General features: G+C 41.8%; 2 protein-coding genes across 3 annotated transcripts; one reads left to right on the top strand and one right to left on the bottom strand.

Annotated features, from left to right (window-relative positions):
• Positions 1-250: 250 nt before the first annotated feature.
• LOC111847789 (cytosolic sulfotransferase 1-like) lies at positions 251-3,155 on the bottom strand. Of its 2 annotated transcripts, XM_072713157.1 has the most exons (4): positions 2,207-3,155; positions 1,976-2,073; positions 1,632-1,806; positions 251-1,076 (listed from the first exon to the last, which is right to left on the bottom strand). In XM_072713157.1, the coding sequence occupies exons 2-4, from the start codon at positions 1,997-1,999 to the stop codon at positions 964-966; spliced, it is 312 nt and encodes a 103-aa protein (XP_072569258.1). In that variant the 5' UTR covers positions 2,000-2,073; positions 2,207-3,155; the 3' UTR covers positions 251-963. The 2 variants fall into 2 exon arrangements, with proteins under 2 accessions (XP_072569258.1, XP_023675077.2); XM_023819309.2 differs by having other exon boundaries at positions 1,976-3,155.
• A 5,123-nt stretch (positions 3,156-8,278) lies between these two features.
• On the top strand, positions 8,279-21,966 carry wdr46 (WD repeat domain 46). The gene is made up of 14 exons (XM_023819313.2): positions 8,279-8,395; positions 9,512-9,682; positions 9,803-9,883; positions 10,476-10,588; positions 10,696-10,783; positions 11,065-11,126; positions 11,402-11,506; positions 13,671-13,821; positions 15,320-15,555; positions 15,649-15,802; positions 19,447-19,594; positions 20,220-20,410; positions 21,232-21,345; positions 21,624-21,966. The coding sequence occupies exons 1-14, from the start codon at positions 8,333-8,335 to the stop codon at positions 21,732-21,734; spliced, it is 1,788 nt and encodes a 595-aa protein (XP_023675081.2). The 5' UTR covers positions 8,279-8,332; the 3' UTR covers positions 21,735-21,966.
• The last annotated feature ends 8 nt before the right edge of the window (positions 21,967-21,974 follow it).

Raw genomic sequence — 21,974 nt, 5'->3', positions numbered from 1 at the left:
GCACATATACAGTTTAAACCTTAAGATTATTTTGTAACTGTCATCAGTTACTTTAATAGCACAAATCATATTTTTGAATATATAGGCTAGTATTTTTTGGGTTATTTATGCATTTTTGATATTTGTTTGCATGCACTATGATATGCCTAGTTTATATGGGGCATTGGAGCGGAACATTTTATTGGGAGCTAACTTCCTGTAGGATGTAATTTTGTGAGCACACAACAAAAAAAAAACAAATTCTTCAGTGTAACGGTGATAAAGGAGTTTATTCACAAAATGAACTAAAGGTGTTATTTTAAGTTGCTGTATGACATATATGTTTAAAGAATTGTTCTGGAAATGCGTTGTGGAGAAAGCTGAGAGTTATGAAGTGAAGAATTAGCTCCTTTGGTAATAAGCTGCCACTGAGGTATGTGATCTAATGTTTGTAATAGTTAGCTAATCTAGCCTGCTAGTTGGCTACGTTAATTTAGTGACATCTGTTCAATGAGATTAGCACCAGTTTAATTGTTGTTTTATTATCAGTTTTCACGGGACAAATCGAGCAATGATGGAATAAAAGATTTCCCTGTATTTCAATCAAAACTTTGTCTCTGTATATAACTGGGGAGCTACAATTTTCTATATCAGAACAACTTCTATATATCTCTGTACTATGTATATATTTTATTCTTAGTTTTTTTTTAACTTTTAGTTTATTACAATTATGATTTTTTAACTTGCTGACTTAATTCTTTATTCTGTTTTTGATTTGCACAGTCTAAGGGTCGTTCAGGGTACATTTCACTACATGTTGTACTTGTATAACTATGTATGTGACAAATAAAGTATTTTGTATCTTGTCTGTGATGTTCATTCAGGCTGATCCTGCTTCTGGAAATCTTTGGCTCCATCTGGTGGAAGCCCTTTGAACAGCACAGGTACATGAGCCTGAGTATCCTTTTACTCGAACACTGCAAGCTATATTTCTGTCCTGAACCTGAGGGTGGTGTTTGCCATCTTTTTCTGATAGACTTCATCAAACTGCTCATTCTGAGCCACAGTGAAATGATTTTTCCAGTCAGAAACCTTTCCTAGAAAGAAAAAGAGAGAAAGAACACATTCTGATCAGAAACTAGAAATAAACACTTGAGATGAACAGACTCTTTCTGTTATTTCTCTTGATAAGTGCTCTGGTATCTCTGCATGTAAATTCTGCAAGACATTCATCAATCGGCCGAATGAATTCATCAATATTCATCAATATGTCCGAGTGCCACAAGCTCATATTAGATCGTAACAAACTTATACAATATGGAAAAACCCAATTGAAATATTTTGTGATTACTGATTACCAGTGTACTTCTAGCAATGGCAGCAATCAAAAATCCTGACAGATACTGACCTGTCATACACTATCTGCTGTAAAATGCTGATTGTGCCACATATATGAACAGAAGATGCGTTAAATGAGAGGGAAGAGATGGAGATAAAGACCACTGTATCTGATCAATGTATCAGTCTTTAGTGAGTATTGGACCTTTTAAATTATCAATCAGGTTTGTCACTGTCAGAAGATCTCAGTCTCTCATTCTCCTGGTCTCCTATCCCTCTCCTTCACCATCATTAGGAATATCATAACCACCCACCTTTTCGCATGAATGGTGAAATTTTGAAATCCATGAAACTGAAGGTGGAGTAGTTGGCCATTTTATTCTTCTTCATGGTGTCGAATGCCACCTCTTTTATCACGTGATCTTTCTCCTCCTGCGTTGGTGAGATGTTCAGGAAGGAGCAGATCTTCTCTATCTCCTGGGCCGTGTCCTAAGAAACACAGCAGTCTGAGTTTAGAATGACGGTGCAATACAACAACCTAATCTGTGTTACTTAGCGGTTCATATTCACTGCACCTGCCTTTGTTACTGACATTTGCATTATTTTAGTCTGTTGCTGGACTACGGTGCAACTTCCGTGGCTATTTCCAGGTTCTCACCTCAGCAAGGTCTTCGTAGAACATGTAGTGGATGTTGGCGTATGTCTGCTTTTTCTCCCACCATCCTTTCACATGGTCGTACCATGAGCCAAACACCACTGGGACAGTAGGGTGAAAAGAGAGTGTGGCAATGCATGTCACATGACCTAAAAGACTCAGTTGCATACTTGAGTCACTCACTCTACACGGTCCTGCACAATCCTGCTCATAATTTCCCCCATATCTACTCACCTTTTCCCTCCTGAAACCTTTGCAGATAACTGGGCCAGTATAATGGTAATAGCACAGGGGCAGCAAATGTGTAGCACCCCTGGAGTTGGGGATTAAGGGCCTCGCCCAAGGACCCAAGGGCCCAAGGACATGTGACTATTCTGCCGAGGCTGGAGCTCAAACCAGTGATCTGATGACACAAGCTAACATTTGGTACTTGTAGTCAACTTCTTGATGAAATGGGCAGGGATGAAGATCTAAGTGACTTTGACAAGGGCCAAGCCATTGTGTTCATAGGACTGGGCCAGAGTATCTCAGAAACAGCCAGGCTTGTGGGATGCTCACGGCCAGCCATGGTGAGTGCCTATTGAGAGTGGTCTAAGAAGGGAAAGAATCATGAACCACCGACGGGGTGTTGGGCGGCCAAGACTCAGATGTGAATGAAGGCTGTCCCATGCAGTATAAACCAACAGAAGGACTACTGTGGCACAAATGGCAGACAATTTTGATGATGATCATGGGAGTACTGTGTCAAGACACACAAGGCATCATATGCAGTGTATGGGGCTATGTAGCTGTAAGCCAGTCAGTGCCCATTCTGACCCCTGTCGACTGTCAAAAGCTCCTACAATGGGCGTGCAAGAGTTGGAACTGAACCTTGGAGCAATGGGAGAAGGTTATCTAGTCAGATGAATCCCATTTTCTGTTGCAAACCTTGTTCCAGAACTTGACACGCTTCACATGGGGGGGTGGTCCTACTGTTTTGGCTAATCTGTGTATATCATGCTTATTTTAGGAATCATTGGAAATTCCAGTTGAAATCAATTTTCCCATAGTTACATGATCTGCATGCAATAAAATAACAGCGAAGAACATGTGCGTCAGCGTTTGACGAAGTCAGACTTCAGCATATATTCTACTTTGAAGCAGGCAAAATCCTGTTCCATTAACCTATTTTTCATTTTGAAGATGCTTTTACAACTTTTTTCTGATTGCTGTCTCTCCTGTAGGTACATTTCGGATGCGAATCTCTAGGAAAGGAACTCTTTCATATATAGGAATGGAGGTCTGGCGGCCAGGATCAGACTTTCCAAAGTACAGCAGGTCCAAAATCTGGGAAACCCAGGTTGTACCTAAGTGAGAGAAGCGAGGGTCATAATAAACTCAGTCATACGCTGTATCCAGCTGAACATGATGACATACAGTGATGTGAACACCAGTGCAGTCTTGACAAAAAGGCAGGCAGGTGTAGACTAACATACCTGCTTTAGCATAGGTTGCGATCACAATGTCATCAGGTCTGGCCTTGAAATTCTGCACTTTGTCCCAGCTATCAGTGAAGTAGTGAGTCATAGACACACCGTGAAAATCAAACAACTCTGGACGATTCAGTTCCATGCAAGGAAAGGACATTTCTGTAAAAAAAAAAAAAATAACAATCAATGATTTTTAAAAAGCATAATAAATATAACGTACAGCATATTATCTAGCCATCTCAGAAATAATTCAGGATTGTGGTTTTTACATTAACCTCTTGCAAATTTTTCTAAAGATAATATTCACTTTAACATAGTCATGGGGAGTCCTTGAATGTCAGCACTCTACAGTGGTGCTTGAAAGTTAATGAACCCTTCAGAACTTTCCATATTCCTCCATAAATATGGCTTAAAACATCATCAACACCAGACTCTAATCTTAAGAAATCAGTAGATCTGTAAGGTATTCTGGTAAGGTACTCTGACTACTGTGTTAAATTGAGTAGGAAAATTCAACAGGGTTCCCCCATTTCTGGCAGAATAAATTTCCATGTCTTTTCCAAAACTTTTCCAGTACTATAAGAAAATTTTAAAAAATTCTCGTTTGCTTTGATTTGATGATCATGCAGTTTCAAATAGTAATACTACAATTTTCAGTATGATAATAGCCAATCTGCTTACCAAATAAACACAGACGTGGACAACTTTTGCCAATGTGCAAATAAGTGTTCAATTATTAAGAAAATTAATCCCAATATTAAAATAATTATACATACCTTATGATTGGTAGAGGCAAACGGAGTCAAAATCAAGACACTGTGATCAATAAAATTCAAATACGTGCAAAAAACTAAATAAATAAAACAATAAAAACTGGAATAGCGAGCAAAAAAGCAGCGATCTCAAATACGCTTTTAACGGTAAAAGTGCCGGAAAAGGATGTTTACCAAGATAGTTAACTAATGACTTCAGCTAGTACATTTCTGTTATGAAATGAAACATTTCCGTTACATAATGAAAAAGGCTAATTTCCAAAACGTTTCTTCTGTATCCAAGAATTCCAAAACTTATTCAGGTCCTGGAAAAATTATTTAAAAATTCCAAAACTTTTCCAGGTTTTCCATGACCGTGAGTACCCTGCACCAAGGTTGAGGTTGTCAAACTATTTTGAGCAGACTTAGGACCAGGACTCTCAAGTTTCCTCAAAAGTTTGGAGTGAGATTACATCTGTTAGGGTCGGAGCATGTGTCTCATGGTCCATGCAATGGGTGAGACTTGTGAGCCCTGCCTACTGCGTTCATCTGATCTTGCTCTTCCACTTCAGCCTTGTCTGCACTTGTATGCACATCCATGTAATAACATTCTTGCAGCGGGATCACGTGTAACTTATTTTGGAATTTGCCCAGAAACAAATGCTATTTTCTGGCTGGTAGGTGGCTATTAACTCTGTATAACTCGGGAGAGCTATGGACTCGGTGGAAAACTCCACTCTGTATGCCTGTAACTTGTCCATTAATTCTATATAATGATACACCTTCATGGGCGTTATCCCTTCGCAGTGTGAGAAATATAAGGTGTGGCATGTGAGTGTGTGAACTGGTTGAAATAAGTGTGTGAGACCTAAAAGGTTGGCTTAGGACCAACTAGAAGTATTTCAATTTTTTCTGTGTTTAACACAAGGATTTTTTTTTGCCATCCAATACCGTATTCCATTCCATTCAGACTAGTATGGTGCTGAGGTATCACCCGCCACATGGCTGCAATGAGGTTCACATCTGTAAGGTGGTTTGTCATGTGGTGAGTCCGGCAACGCACTGTGATCAGTGCATGCTCCTTACCCCTCTCTCTCAACACCGTATGTTTAGTACACAACTTTCTAAGCTAGGGAGCTGGAATGCATTATCTAGTTTAACAGATATGTATATCTGTGTATCATCAGTATAACCATGGAACCCAACACCATGATTTCTAATAATGTTACCAAGTGGTAGCATGCATAAAGTGAACAGTAGCGGGCCCAGCACTGATCCATGTGGGACACCATATTTGACTTTAGTGGACTTGGAAGATTCATCATTCACATGGACAAACTGATAATGATCAGTTAAATAAGAGCGAAACCAAGAGAGAGCTGTCCCCTTAATGCCAGCCACAGATTCCAGCCGGCCCAAGAGAATATTGTGGGCCACAGTACCAAATGCTGCAGTGTTAGATCTTGTAACACCAACAAAGATATACAGCCATGATCGGAAGCCATAAGCAAATCATTCATTACTTTGACTAAGGTTGTTTCTGTGCTATGATTTGATCTAAAGCCAGTCTGATATAATTTATCAGCTTCATTTTTCTGTAGGAAAGAAGACAGCGGATGAACAACAACTCCTTTCCAGGATCTTTGAAATGAAAGCAAGATTTGAGATCGGTCTATAATTTACTAAATCACTAAGTTCAAGATTTGGGTTCTTAAGAATAGGTCTAATAACAACTATTTTAAAAGGTTTTGGAACATATCCAAGCTTAAGAGACAAGTTTAATGGGGTAGTGCTAATCAGTGGTGCAATCTCCTTAGTTAGTAGAAGATTTACAGGAAGAAATTACACTTATTATCTAATAATGGATTTGGTTTAATTTTCATTAAATTATTATGGTGGGGTGCAAGCATAATCCAGGGACTGGAGAGAGCAATGGCAGGGTACACAACACAAAGTTCTTTATTAGCTGTGTAACCACAGCCAGGCAGGGAGAAGTGAAGGCAGAATCTCTCCCAAAAGGGGAAAAAAGGAAAAAAGAGGGAAAATGAATTAAGGCAGAACTAAAGCGGGCATGCTAGCAGGGTAGGAACCTTTGGGGTGCCTTGGTCTGCTGGTGAGCACGTTTAGAGGGAGCAGAGTGGCCTGCGTGGCAAACCCAGGTGGAAGTGGTGCATGTCTGCTACGCGATCTTCACACCAGCTGCCTCATGTGTAGGGTTGCTACCTGTCCCTTATAAATCGGGACGATCCAGTATTGGAACATGATGTGTCCCATATTATATGGGATGACGGTGGTGACCCGACAGGCTTTCTGATCAGGGGAAGAAGGATCGACATTGTTAGCTCTGACTAACAATGTCATAGTAAATGGTCTTAGTGTGTATGTCAATCTGATTTTTATTTTTTTACATTTTTTATAAATCTGCTAAAATTTCTAAACTCCTGTTTTTGCTTTATTGTGATGCGATATTCAGTGTGATTAATGAGGGAGAAATTGAATGTAAACAATTTTAACGTAAGATTGCAGCATACAATGTGGGTGAATAAGCGAATACTTTTCTGAATGAGCTGTAAGTAGTAGCAGGTGAGCAGGGACCCATTTCTTACAGAGTAACAGAACTTTGATATGGATGATCAACATAACTGCCTTCTCCTTCTGAACCTACTTTCTGGAATATTTCAGTATCCATCTGCAAATGATTTGTACCATAGACCATGCCCACCAGGACTATGATCGCCAGCAGTGAGCAACACAGTGACCCGATGCTGGCCAGGTTAAGGTTGTGGCTGGGCGAGGGCAGGCCATTGGGCTGGGAGGCAATCGGCACCACTAGCCCAGAACCCAAAGTCTACTACTCCCAGTGGGACACCCTGGAAGAACATGAAGGGTTGTTGCATCGATGCTGGTGATCACCAGGTGGCGCAGGGGAGCCGCCGCAGCTACTGGTGCTCCGGAGACTGCGCCCTGCCATGCTGAGGTTGGTGCACGGAGCCGTTGGGGCCGGGCACTTCAGGGGGAAGAAGATGCTGGGCAAGCTGCGGCAGCATTTCTACTGGCCCGGCTGCCAGCAGGACTCTGAGCTGTTCGTGCACTGCTGTGACGTGTGCATGGCTCGGAAGGGTCCCAACCAGCAGTCCCTGGGCTCCCCTGCAGCTGTACCTGGTGGGTGCCCCCATGGAACATGTGGGGGAGGGTATCATGGTCCCCTTTCCCTGAACTGAGGCCAGAAACAGCAAAAATAGCATGGACTTTTTCACAAAGCGGCTCAAAGCGTATGCAGCTCCTGACCTGAGCGCCGCCACCACAGCGGCTAAGCTCCAGGAGGAGTCCTTATGCAGGTTCAGGGCCCCCGAGGAGCTGTACAGTGACCAGGGGAGAAAGTTCAAGGTGTTCGGTGAGGTCTGCCAGTGGCTGGGGATCACGAAGTCCCACACCAGCCCCCTTCATCTTCAGAGCAACGAGCTGGTAAAGCGGTTTCACCATACCCCAACTACACAACTGGCGATCTACGTGGCTGAGCACCAGCATGACTGGGATGCCCACCCGCCATTGGTCCTGTAGGCTTATCGCAGAGGTACAAGGAAGTACCGGCTGCAGCCCAGCCACTTTCACGTTCGGCCTTGAGCTGCAGACCCGGGTGGAACAGTTGTTCAGCTTGTCCACTGAGCCAGAGCTGCTGCTCCCCACACACTGGAGAAAAAAAAAAAGATATCGCCAGGTGCTCGTATCTTCTGCACAGTGATGCAGTTAGTGTGTGAAGTTCAGTAGAATAAAATAGTTCGTACATTAAACTGCTCAATACAAAGACTTAGATTATCTTCAATAACCGGGTAAGAGACATTGCTGTTTAATTTTTCACATGTATTTTTCTGTCGCTTTAATCACCACAGAAAGAATGCCATTCAGTCCCATTATATTCAACAGAAGCCAGACATTTCAATGGCTGATATCTCTGAAACTAAGCAACTGTCAGTAGAACAACCTAGATGGATAGATGGCACTAAAACCCTTTAAAACACATCATTTTCAGAGAGAGAGAAAACTTAGAGTGCTGGGCTGCGGGCGTTCCGTGTGTGGCGTATATCGTGACGACTTCCGCTGTAGGGGGAAGGGGGAGGGCAAAAAAAAAAACAAACAAAATGGCTGCCGCCACAGAAGTAGCGTTGACTGAATCACACGTGGGAAAGAAAAAGAAAAAAAACGTTAGTATTACTATAATTTGCATTACGTCTTACACTGTCACAATTCCACATAGTTTTTGTAGTTATTAAAGTGGGTTTTGTATGCAGTGTTATCTGACATATTAGTTCGCGTCTTAATTCAGCTCTTGATTTGCTTTTTTCATTTTCATTCTGAGACGTAATAACATGACGTTACCATGATTTATGTAGAATTGCCAGTTGTTTCTAATATCTCGATGCTTTTAAATGTATTCAGGTAAGTAATTTTAACTGGGTTATATATACATGGCTCGAGATATAAAAATATTTCAATGGGCCGGTTATCCTCGACTATAGTTTGCTGTCGAGTGCCCCTCATACACTCGGTAGATTTACCTTTACAGGAGTGACAAGAGTTTAGGGGGTTAATGGGGGGGATTTTCAATGGGAATTGTTTTTCATTTGCTTCCAGGGTGGGGATGGCATCCACGTGTATCCCATGATATCTCTAGCCGTGTGTGTGTGCGCGTGCGCGCGCGTCAGTATGTATGTATGTATGTATGTATGTATGTGTGTCAGTATGTGTGTGTGCATGCGCTGGTTCTTTGGTTCACTGCTTCAAAACTCGAACAGTCCACATTTTTATTCCTTCCCAGCTTCCAGTACACGTGCACAGTATGTTCCAGATTGTGTGCTGGGAACGGGGAGGGAGCAAAAATATGGATGGACTGTGGGTCCCCGGAGATTGACTTGAAAAGCACTGCTTTAGTTCATTATCTGTCAGAACTGTGCTGTTTAAAAATTAAGTTTTCGTTTACATTAATCTTGCAGTTTAATCCAGTTGTTATCAATCATGATTCTGTTATTTAACGTTCTAGAAGACTTAACTGTTAGGTGAAGAAAGAACCATGTCAGTGTTGTCGGTTAGATTTGTGCAGCCTCTTGTGGACTTGGGTACCAAGTAATAGTAAAATTGCAATTTGGTAATTGGTATTTGGGTTAATTGCTAATTTTGGGAGTCATGAAACGGTCAATCCAGGCTGGAGAAGTGGCTCAGTCTCATAACAGATTGTGTGAGTAAGTGTTTCTGTGTGCGCATGCAGCCGCTATTGCTTTTTGCTCATTGCTAACATTTTCTTCTGTGTCTTATAAATTCAGGCTGTTAAAAGGTATTGGGAAACCACAGAAGAGAATGAAACGGAAGAAAAAAATGAACAGAACAGAACTCAACCAAACAAGGAGGAGAGAAAGAGGAAAACTGAAACACAGGGAATGAAGGGAGGTCAGAAAAAGAAGAAAACACTTAAGGGAAAGAAGACTCTATCTGGGGTGAGGCCAAGTCATTATTCTAAAGCAGCACCTTTTAAGAAGATACATTTTCAAGATAATTATCTCAGGCTTAAAGCTTCCTGAGGGAACTTTCTGTAATTTCTATGACCTATCTTGTAGAACAGTGACCCTTTCCCTGGACCTGCCCCAATCCCAAAGGAGAACATTCAGAAATTTGAAAGAGGAGATGCAACAAAACTGGTCAGTAATACAACTTGTTCACTTTGGCAAAATATCATCTTAGGAAAGCACTTGAGCAGAACTTTTGTGTTTTTTAGACATACAGGTAAAATGGTCCGATAACCATAAATCATTTATGTGGGTTCTTTTGAATGTCTTGAAATATTATAATTGAATCATTCCATAAAAATAATACATATGATTATTGCAAACACACAGCCTCCTATGTCATAATTGGCAGGAAAAAACTGTACATGCCTTATCAAAGGAGCTGTAAATGTGAGAAGTTTGACTGAAGGGTTTGTTCAGCAAAATGCATAAAATCAATTAAAATTTTAAAAGAGCTGTAGTTTCAAAACTATTAGACATACAGACCTAATATTTGGGGTTTCTCCATAAGTTTGGTATGGGAGAAGCTTAGAATTTTTTTCAGGGAAATCTAAGTGGATGACCTGGGACCCTCTGGGATATTTGGATATGGAGTGACCCAACAATGTAATTAACAGACTAGAGTACTAATGTATAAAGTGCTTACTACTAAATTGTCCCCCCTACAATTTGTCATCCCCTTTACTTCACATCTTCTGTCAATTGTACTTCTGCCTTTGTACAGTCCTCAGAAACCAGGGGAAAACTGAAACATACCCTGCTGCATTCTGAGAGCGCTTCTGACTTGGCCAAAACACAGGCTGCACGCTTTGACCTGCTGCTCCCTGAGGATGCTGGGTAATGAAGTTCATAATTTCCCAGTCTGGGAAGGAATTACTCGGCTTGGGAATCACCGTGGCCGAGATGTGTGACCGAGGGCTTTCCTTGTTTTTAACTGGCGCCAGGTTTTTGGAAGCCGACGAAGATGAGGAAACGTGCACCATTGCGCAGGAAGATATTGCAGAAGCTGTAGACATCACTTCTGCCACAAAGGTGAGACTGGGGCTCTGCTGACATTTTCCACTGCACAGTTCATGGAACTGACATATGGTCAGTCTTATTACACAGTCCAAAATCCTAGTTGGGTTTATTTTGCTACCCTAATGAAAGTGAACTGTAACGTTCCTGACCAGCATTTTGGCTACTACAGTAAAGCTAACAGCACGTTATTTGTTAAATACTTTTTTTGCATTCAGTACAAAACAATTGGACTTATTGCTCAGGTAGTGGAGGTTGTGCGCTGATTTTGTGTTTTAACTTCCTGTTCTCCACAGTACTTCAATCTGTCTCTCACGCAGTTTGGCCCTTATAGGCTGGACTACACACGAAATGGACGGTAAGTTTTCTTTCCCGCAAGTTTTGATGGAGCCGGTGAAAAATATCCTAAATTTGAATTTGCGGGTCCGGGTGGAAATTAAGAGGGCACATGGTTCTAAATGGCGTTCTAAAACACATATTTTAAAAATAAATAGGCTACAATTTTATATATATATTTAAAAAAAAAATACATGGATTAAAGTGTTCATGTGACATAAGGGGATAGTATGTTTCTTGGTCTTTTTGCCGATACTGTCACGGATTCTGCCTGAAATATCTTTCCGCGTGTTACAGCCATCTTTTGCTTGGCGGCCGACGGGGTCACGTGTCATGCTTCGACTGGCAGTCCAAACAGCTGATGTGTGAGATTAACGTCATGGAAACTGTGAATGATGTCAGGTAAGTCTGGGGGAAAAAATGAAGTTTGTAGATGCATGTCTGGCTGTGCTGCATCCCCCATGATAGGCACACGATCCGGACACTACCACACACTCGCACACATGGCTTGTGTCCTGCTGCTTTTTCCATTGCTCATATCTGAGCACACAGACACACTGAATGACTGTGTCAGCTGATTTAAATCATCAGTACATTTACTGCTTAGTAATAAAACTGTGAACAATGATAAAAATTTATGCTGTAGTGCATTCTGAGGGCAGCATGTCATCACCTTGTGCCATTTTGTCCACCAGATAGATAAGGAATGCATCTTTAGTTTAGTAAATCATGACAATGTGGGTGAAAGTCCCTAGATTAGCTTTAGTACCCGTGCATTAAAACCCACTTCTGTATTCTTTATACAGTCATGGCCAAAAATATTGACACCCCTGCATTTCTGTCACAGAAAATGCAGAAAATTCTCCCAGAAAATTTTTGCAATTACAAATGCATTGGTGTTATCATGTTTATTTCTTTTGTTGGCACTGAAAAACAGGCCTGAAGAACAAAAAAACAGAGGAAAAGACTAATCTGAGACATTCCACACAAAACATCAAAAATGGCCTGAACAAAATTATTGGCACCTTATCAGAATTGTAAGAGAGAATTGTATTTCAAGCATGTGATGCTCTTTTAATTTGTAATTCCATTCACCTGTAGCTATTGACAGGTGCTGGCAATGTCGTAATTCCCAGTTGCAACCAGGTAAAATGGAGAAATGCTGACTCAGGCTTGTTTTTGAGCATGGAGAAAAGAAAGAAGAGCAAAGAATTGTCAGAGGATTTGAGAACCAAAATGATAGAAAATCATGGGCAATCTCAAGGCAACAAGTCCATCTCCAGAGATCTTAAAGTTCCTGTGTCCACTGTGCGCAACATTGTAAAGAAATTTTCAGCCCATGGCACTGTAGCTAATCTCTCTGGACGTGGACAAAAGACAAAGATTGATGAAATGTTGCAACAAAGAATTGTTTGAATGGTACATAAAGAACCTCAATCAATTTCCAAGCAAATTCAAGCTGACCTGCAGGCACAGGGTACAACAGTGTCAGCTCTCCATCGCCATCTGAGTACAAAGGGACCTCACTGCTGACACAGAAACATAAAATAGCCGGATTGGAGTTTGCTGTAACTTACCTGTGGAAGCCACAATCCTTCTGGGAGAACGTTCTCTGGACAGATGATGCAAGAATAGAGCTTTTCAGTAAAGCACAACATTCTACTGTTTGCCGAAAACAAAAAGCCTTCAAAGAAAAGAACACGATCCCTGCAGTCAGACATGGAGGAGGTTCCCTGATGTTTTGGGGTTGCTTTGCAGCTTCAGGCCCTGGTAGTCTTGACTGTTTGCATGGTATTATGAAATCTGAAGAATGCCAAAGAATTCTGGGGTGCAATGTAGGGCTGGGTGTCAGCTGCAGGTCATGAGTCTTACAGCAGGACAATGACCCAAAGCAAACCTCAGAAATGGTTTAAAACAAAGTGCTGGAGAGTTCTGAAGTGACCGGCAATGAGTCCAGACCTAAATCCCATAGAGCACCTGTGGCGAGATCTAAAGACATCAGTTGGGAGAAGGAACCCTTCAAATCTGAGAGACCTGGAGCAACTGGCAAAGGAAGAGTGGTCCAAAATTCCAGTAGAGAGATGCAAAAGGCTGATTGTTACAGAAAGCGAGTAAAATCAGTTCTTTCTTCCAAAGGGTGTGCTACCAAGTATTAAGTTGTTGATGCCAATAATTTTGTCCAGGCCATTTTTGACATTTTATGTGGAATGTCTCAGATTTTTTTCCATCTGCTTTTTTGGGTTCTTCCAGTGCCAACAAAAGAAATAAACATGATAACACCAATGCATTTGTAATTGCAACAATTTTCTGGGAGAAGTGGTATGTTTTCTGACACAAATTTTTGGCCATGACTGTATCCACTCCTTTAGCATCTAGTTTACTCTACCACCAGGTACAATGTGTTACTGTTGCTAATTGTGCTATTAATGCTACATTATAGGATTTGGAATGTTCTTAAAGCGGATAATTATCACTGTTCCTGGCTCTGTCATCAGCAGCACCAGTGTCCTTTTTTGTTCATTTTCATTGCCCATTTGCAGTCAGTCTCCCTTGTCTTGGCCTCTAGGTGGCTCCACACTGAGACCATGTTTGCAGTTGCTCAGAAGAAGTGGCTGTATATCTACGACTCCTCTGGGATCGAGCTGCACTGCATCCGCAGATTCAACGACGTGATCCGCATGCAGTTCCTTCCTTACCACTTCCTGCTCGCTACAGCGGTGCGTCTCGGGAACTTTTCTACTCTATATCATAGTTTGCCAAGGGTGGAAAATGGTGGCAGATATGGAATAGTGATTTTATTCATAAAGCAAACAAATGAAGGACTTAATCCAAGGCAAACAAAATCGCTGGCATAATCGCTGCCGTTGTGCCTAAATTAACGAGATTTTTTTCATGCGGTTGCTTTGTTTTGTTCATTAATTTGTCTGTCTATAGTTATTGGCTAGTGTATGGCTCTGCTTGGAAGATTGCGTGTTCAAAACCTGTGGCTGGCAGAGTTATCGTAACACTGCAGCCTTGAGCAAGACCGTTAACTTCAGCTCTTGTTCTAAAAGCTCTTGCTAAATATGTAGCTAAATTTCTTGCGGCTTGTGTTGACATTAACACAGTATGATGATGATGAAACCCTTTATTGCTGTTGCAGTATACTGTCACTAGTCACAAGTACCAGCGAAAAACTGGCCATCAACCCGACCATACATATACAAACATCACATTATAGGGGGTAGACGGGTCAGGAAGACGGGGGATATAGGAAGGTCAGAGAGAACAGAATCACATGAGGAGAGAGGAGGAGAATAAAAACAGCCCCCAGACTGTACTCCAGTAGGGAGTACAATGTAGGAACAGAAAAAAACACCTCAGCAACATAAGCACATAGTCACTACATCTTACAACATAAAAAGTCATGACTTGCAACAGGGGAGGGAAATGGGGAGGTGGAGGAGTCCAGCAGAGACAGACAGCCATCCGGTCCTGCAGCCAGAGGCGCTGGTCACAGACCCGCCTGTTCACGCTGAGGGTATGAAGCAGTGAATGCATGGGATGGGGGGAGGGTGCGGTGAGTGTGTATCTGTACGCATGTATATGTGTGTGTATCCAGGTGTCCTTGGGATTGGGGGAGAGGAATGCAAGAGAGTCTCACTGCCTTGTTCTTCCGGGGGAGTTGTTAATTCACCAGCAGCCTTGTCTGAGGCCAATGCTGATTAGGGGGGAGCCAAAAGCAGATAGGATCAGGTTGTTTGGGTTTCCGGACGAAAAGCTGTAATTTCGCAGCTCCTCTAATGTCCACACTGGTCTCCGGCATCCAAAATCCTTTGCAAAGCTGTGAGCTTCTCCGTGATGTTATCCAGTTTGCGATCAATAGTCACAGTGATGTTATCCAGTTTGCGATCAATAGTCACAGTGATGTTATCCAGTTTGCGATCAATAGTCACAGTCTGAGTGCCAACAGCTCTGCCACCCGAGCCAGCCTAGTGGGGTTTTGAGCGGCTTTCACCGTTTTCTTCAATCCTCGATAAACCAGGGCAATGCCTAATCCAATCAGCATAAGACCTGTAATCATGGTTCCGAATAGGTAGATATCTTCGATGTCCTCCACGGAAAGAGCTACCAGACACACGACCCTCCACTTCTCCCATCCGTCCATCGTGTAGCCAGCTGCATACGTTCCTGCATATTTTGGTTGTCATGGCAGATTTTTTTTTTAAATTGCAGAGTTCCACAGGGTTCTTGCAGTACCTGGACGTGTCCGTGGGGAAAGAGGTAGCTGCTACATGTACTAAGGCGGGCCGGCTGGATGTGATGGCGCAGAATCCCTACAACGCCATCATCCATCTGGGCCACCCCACTGGCACTGTCACCATGTGGTCCCCGAACCAGAGGGAGCCGCTGGTGAAGATGTTATGCCACCGCGGGGGCGTGCGCTCGCTCGCCGTGGATAAGACCGGAACGTAAGTCGCGCTTTCAGCTGCCGACAGCTTCCCGTGTCTCACTCTCCCCTCCGCCGTCGGCTCTCGATTAACGGCGACGTATCTGTTCTTCAGGTACATGGTGACCTCTGGGCTCGATAGAAGGTTAAAAGTGTTCGACATCAGAGCGTTCCGGCCCTTGCAGTCCTACGGTTTGCCAGCAGGGGCGTCGTGTCTGTCTCTGAGCCAGCGGGGGCTGCTATCCGCTTCTACTGGAGACACTGTTCAGGTTGCCACTCCTCCACTTAATCCCCCTGCCAAAATTATATATGCAAATATATCTGGAAAAACAAGACTTTATGCAGAATATGCCAATCTTATACAGCTCTGAAAAAAACTGAGGCCACGGCAAAATTTTTTGTTTCACTTATTTCTCATTTTGTGGGTATGCTTCTCTGTAAAATATACATTTTTTTTTTTGCAAACTTCAACCTGGCTCTTCTGTTCCTCATTGATGAAGGGCTGCTTCCCTGCTTTATGGAACTTCAGTCTTAGCAATAACTGAAACGTGGTTGAGTGATAAGGATGGACAAGAATATAATATGGATGGTTACACATTGTTCCGTAAAGACCGTATAGGTAAGAAGGGAGGTGGTGTTGCAGTATATGTAAAGGAAATCTTGCAGGCAAGGGAGCTTACTGATATAAGTAAAAGTACGGAAGCTATATGGGTAAAATTAGATGCTACAAACTCAAATAGCCTAATTGTCGGTGTTTGTTACAGAGCACCCAATGTAGCTGCTGAGGAAAGCAGATTGTTATACAGTGATATTAGGATTATGAGCAATAAAAATGATGTGGTAGTTATGGGTGATTTTAATCTACCGGGGATACAGTGGGACATTGTTGCTGGCTCTTCTGAAAATGAACTTGAGATGGTGGAATTAGTACAGGATTGTTTTTTTACTCAGTTTGTTAACACCCCTACCAGGGGAGATGCCATTCTTGATCTTGTTTTGTCTAATAACCAGGACAGGATTGGTAAATTAGATGTTTTAGAACCACTTGACAGTAGCGATCATAACATGGTTAAATTTGAGGTTAAGTTTAGTGCCCGAAGAGCAAAGTCCAAATCAAAAATATATAATGTTAGGAAGGCTAACTTCAATTGTATGAGATTAAAACTAGAAACCGTGAACTGGATGGAGTTAAATAACAAAACTGTTGAAGAGGCATGGGAATTTTTTAAAAGCACGTTATTGCAAGTACAAGAGGACTTCATACCTGTTTCTAGCAAAAATAAATCTAGGAAATTGCAACCTAGGTGGTTTAATAGGGACATAAAGTATAAAGTAAGGAGGAAAAGGGCTTTGTTCCAGAGATGGAAAATAACTGATGATGACATAATAAAGCAAGAGTATCTAAATCTACAGGCTGAATTAAAAAATGACATTAGACGAGCTAAAAGGAATGTCGAAAGGAAGATCGCATTGGAGGCTAAGGATGACGTTAAAAGTTTCTTCCAGTATTTTAACTCTAAAAGAGCTCTAAAAGCTGAAATTACTAATCTGCAGGATAGTAAGGGTCTTATAATTGAAAACGACATTGACATAGTAAATGAGTTCAATGATAGTTTTGCACGGGTATTCACTGTCGAGGACACTAGTAACTTACCAGTTCTTATTACTAATTCAACATCGTCTATAACTAATATATATATAACTGAAGCTGATGTTTTGCAAAGCCTAGCTAAGCTCAAAATAAATAAATCACAGGGCCCTGATGGCATCTTACCTATAGTGTTAAAAGAGATGAGGGATATTATTTGCCGACCCTTAACATTACTGTTTCAAAAATCCTTATCTGAAGGTGTGGTACCTTCTGATTGGAAGCATGCCAACATAACGCCCATTTTCAAAAAAGGGGATAGAAGTAATTTGTCAAACTATAGGCCAATCAGTCTAACTTGTATAACTGGTAAAGTTATGGAGGCTATAATCAAAGAGAAAATGGTAGATTACCTGGACTCAAATAACATTTTGAGGGATAGCCAGCATGGATTTAGGAGAGGTAGATCCTGTTTAACAAATCTGTTGGAGTTTTTTGAGGAAGCTACTCAGGAAGTTGATGATAAGAAGGCCTATGATGTCATCTATTTAGATTTCCAAAAGGCTTTTGATGTTGTTCCCCACAAGAGGCTCTCACTTAAACTCAAAGCGACAGGTATTTTAGGAACTGTAGCGACTTGGATTGATAACTGGTTAACGGATAGGAAGCAGCGAGTAGTTATAAGAGGCTCGATGTCACAGTGGGCCTGCGTTCATAGTGGGGTACCGCAGGGTTCAATTTTAGGACCACTTTTGTTCCTAATTTACATAAATGATATAGACACCAATATATACAGTAAACTGGTGAAATTTGCAGATGACACCAAGGTGGGTGGTGTAGCAGATACTGAACTAGCGGCTCAGCAGCTACAGCGGGATCTTAATTTAATTAGTGACTGGGCTGACACCTGGCAGATGAAATTTAACATAGACAAATGTAAGGTACTCCATGTAGGGAGCAGAAATATAAAGTACAGGTATTTTATGGGACCTACTGAAATAAAGGTAGCTGATTATGAGAAAGACCTTGGTGTGTATGTTGATGCTTCCATGTCTCATTCTCGCCAGTGTGGGGAAGCAATAAAAAAGGCCAATAGGATGTTGGGGTACATCTCCAGGTGTGTGGAGTTTAAGTCAAGGGAGGTAATGCTAAGATTATACAATTCCTTGGTGAGACCTCACCTAGAATATTGTGTACAGGTTTGGTCACCATATCTTAAAAAGGACATAGCGGCCTTAGAAAAGGTGCAGCGTAGGGCCACAAGAATGATTCCTGGTCTTAGAGGAATGTCATACGAGGAAAGGTTATTTGAGCTAAATCTGTTCAGCCTCAAGCAAAGGAGACTGAGGGGGGACATGATCCAGGTCTATAAGATTCTAACAGGTTTGGATGCTGTTCAACCGAATAGTTACTTCAGCATTAGTTCAAATACAAGAACTCGTGGCCATAGGTGGAAATTAGCGGGAGAACATTTCAAACTGGATTTAAGGAAGCACTTCTTTACACAGCGTGTAGTCAGAGTATGGAATAGTCTTCCTGATAACGTAGTGCAAGCTGAATCCTTGGGTTCCTTTAAATCAGGGCTAGATAAGATTTTAACAACTCTGAGCTATTAGTTAAGTTCTCCCCAAGCGAGCTCGATGGGCCGAATGGCCTCCTCTCGTTTGTATAGTTCTTATGTTCTTATGTTCTTATGTTCTTGCTTCTAAGAGCCTGTTATGAACTTGTCCTAGCAGTGCACTTCACACCTGCAGTTATTGTTTCCCAATCCTTTTCAATGTCACTTTCTGTCATCCTCTGATTCATGAGAAACTGTCGGTTAAGTTGACAGTCATCTCTGGCATTACAAAGTCGCTTCCGCCCTTCACCTGGCTGCTTACTGGTCATTCTCAGTGTCTCCTGCTTCACCTTGTTCTTCTCTACTGCAGTCTTAATAATTTTGAGCCTGGAAGCTCCTGCCGTTCAGTGTAACCTTCTGCCAGCAGAACCAGGATTAAACCAGAATTTAACATTTCAGATTCTTAAAAAATAAGGAGTGGACTCAATTTTTTCTAGAGCTGTATAACTTCCTGGGTGTCACTTTACAATAAGGCTTCCCATATAAAGGGTTATGAATGGTTTATAATCTGGTTATTAATTAGGTTGTAACTTGTAATTATTAAACCATTTTAAACAATTATAACACTTTTCTTTTTATTAATGAGTTATTACCATTTACAAGAGGGAAACGGGAGCCTCATTGTAAAGTGGTGCCTCTTCCTGCCTTATGTGATTGACATGAAAGTCCCTCAGGCTCTTGGATGACCCCCTCCTTCATGGTCACAGGTCTACAAGGACGTGTGGGGGACACCTGTGAAAAAGCCCTACATGGCTCACCGCGTGCATGGCTCAGTGTGGGGGGTGCAGTTCTGCCCCTTTGAGGATGTTCTGGGCATCGGCCACTCAGAGGGCTTCACCAGCATGATCGTTCCAGGTCAGCGGATCCCCTTAGGGCACCTTTATAAACCAACCTTAAAGGACTATCCAAGCTCGTCACCGGCCCGCAGTCTATAAGCACCTAATCTTAACATGCGAAACACAAATGGCCCAGGGAGGATTTAAATGCTGTGTAATCTGAAATGGTTGAAGGAGGAGGGCTGCAGGGGGTAGATTAGAATTACCTGCAGTAACTGGCTAAGTAATATACACATGGCTTTTAATGCATGTTGTAGTGAGAGTTTGGTTCATTGTGATTTATGGGGTCTGAATGAATTGCAGGCCCATGAAAACTTCATAAAAGGACAAAAGACAGATGAGTGTCAGGAACATACAAAAGGGATCATCCAACACAGTCTGACATGTCATTGTAAGGCAGTAGTTGTGCCCAATATGCCAAAAGGAATTATGGTTCAGTGGTGATATTTAGCACATCTAGCACATGAAATGCAGAATGATAGAATCACATGAAATTCAGGCATGTCATTGAAATAACCAGTTTAGCAAGTAGGAGTGAACTCTGACTGATTAGAGTGATGGCTTTTCCTTTGTAAACCTCCTGTCCTTTGACCCCAACTTCAATATAAACTTCTGTCTGAAATGTAAACTCTCTCTGTCTCCAGGCGCTGGCGAGCCCAACTTTGATGGACTGGATGCGAACCCGTATCGAACTGTGAAGCAGCGCCAGGAGTGGGAGGTCAAAGCCCTCCTGGAGAAGATCCAGCCAGAGCTGATCTGTCTGGAACCAGCCAAGCTGGGAGAGGTGGACCGGGCCTCCTGGGAGCAGAGGCACCGAGAGAAAGTGGAGCGACTGGTGAGCACCTCTTCGTCACCAGGCCTCCAGTTTAGCTCTAGGGACCCTTATGTGGATTTACATCGAATGATCAGAATTTTATCAGATTAAATGGTAACACCTAACTTGGCGGAGCACAAATATTTAGTAATAACTTACTATTGAGGTACAGAAAAGAAATAGTCACTACTTAAGATAGAAGATGCATCACGATTCATTAATGATGTAGGAGCATAAGATCATTATATCACTTGTATTATTCATTACTTGTTCCTTCAGTAATTCTTTAATAGTTCCTCCAGGAGTTCACAAAGGTTTACAGAATTAACAGATATAGTGACATATAATAACTGCATGATAAAATGTCACGATTCATTAATGATGAATTAACATGAGATCAGTATGTAACTAAGACTTATTTCGGTTAATTAGTACATAAGTAATAGTATGATACTAAAGTATTTGTGTAAAGTGTTTCTGATTAAATATAGAGAATTAATTTAAATGTGACCTAATGAAATTTGGACCAAGTATACCTTATGCAATCCTCAACATATTAATGTCTTATTTCTTACACGTATTTGATCTTTTCTTGACACATCAACTGAAGAGAACTGGACATGATGTAGGCTCCTATTCTGAGAGTCCTTTTCTGTTTAAAAAAAAAAACGTGAATGGTATTAATAATGATCAAATTCATGTGGCCTTCAGATCAAACTCTTGGCTTACTCTGGTCAGCAGTATGAGGTGACACTAGTAATGCAGCCTAAGTGAGTTGGAGGGGCTTGGCTGCGAGTAGCCCTGCACACTCCTCACTTAAAGGCCCGTTTCCCTACCAACAGGGATTTGACCCACTCGCCAAGGAAAAGTTTACGCCGCGGCAGAAGAAAAAAGGCCGGAGTTCAACTGGGAACATACAGAAGCGCAAGAAACAAGTGGCACATGAGGATCAAAGGGTAGGTCATTGGTAATCATATTCAAACAGGCAGCACACATGTTCGTTTGTGAACTCATGGACTGCATCTGCACTGATGTATCCTTGTAGGCCATCCAAAGTTCATGGTTGGGAAATGCGAGTTCTGTGCATTATGCTGAACTCAATGGATCATGTCGCCCCTGTAACAACAACATAGAACCTCACCTGTTCCATTTGTTTGACTTTATAAAGCTCTTAAATGAGACCTTTCAGAAGAAATATTAACACCCCCCCCCCTTTCTTGCCGTCTGTTCTTAGGAGTTGATGACAAAGACTGTGGAAGAGAGACTGATAAAAGAGAAAGAGATGTCGCAGAAGAAAAAGACAACACAGGGCCAGGGGTCTGCTCTAGACCGATTCAATAAGTAGGACAGTGGAACTGTGTCCAGATGCCTCCTGGCAGATATGGAGTGTCCAATGAACTTCTGTTCCATCGCTTAGCTGGCCTGCAAGAAAGTGGCTTCACTGGAGAATATTAAGCTGAGATATGAGATATTCTTTTGTAAGAATGTACTTTCATGGTGGTTATTTGTGTATTTTCTAAATGCCATAAGTCAAACCAAACAATATCCAATAAATGATGTCATGATTTGTGACACAACAGTATTT

The sequence above is a fragment of the Paramormyrops kingsleyae genome, chromosome 6, assembly GCF_048594095.1.
Source record: "Paramormyrops kingsleyae isolate MSU_618 chromosome 6, PKINGS_0.4, whole genome shotgun sequence".
Taxonomy (NCBI): Eukaryota; Metazoa; Chordata; class Actinopteri; order Osteoglossiformes; family Mormyridae; genus Paramormyrops; species Paramormyrops kingsleyae.
This window is presented reverse-complemented; position numbering and strand designations above follow the sequence as displayed.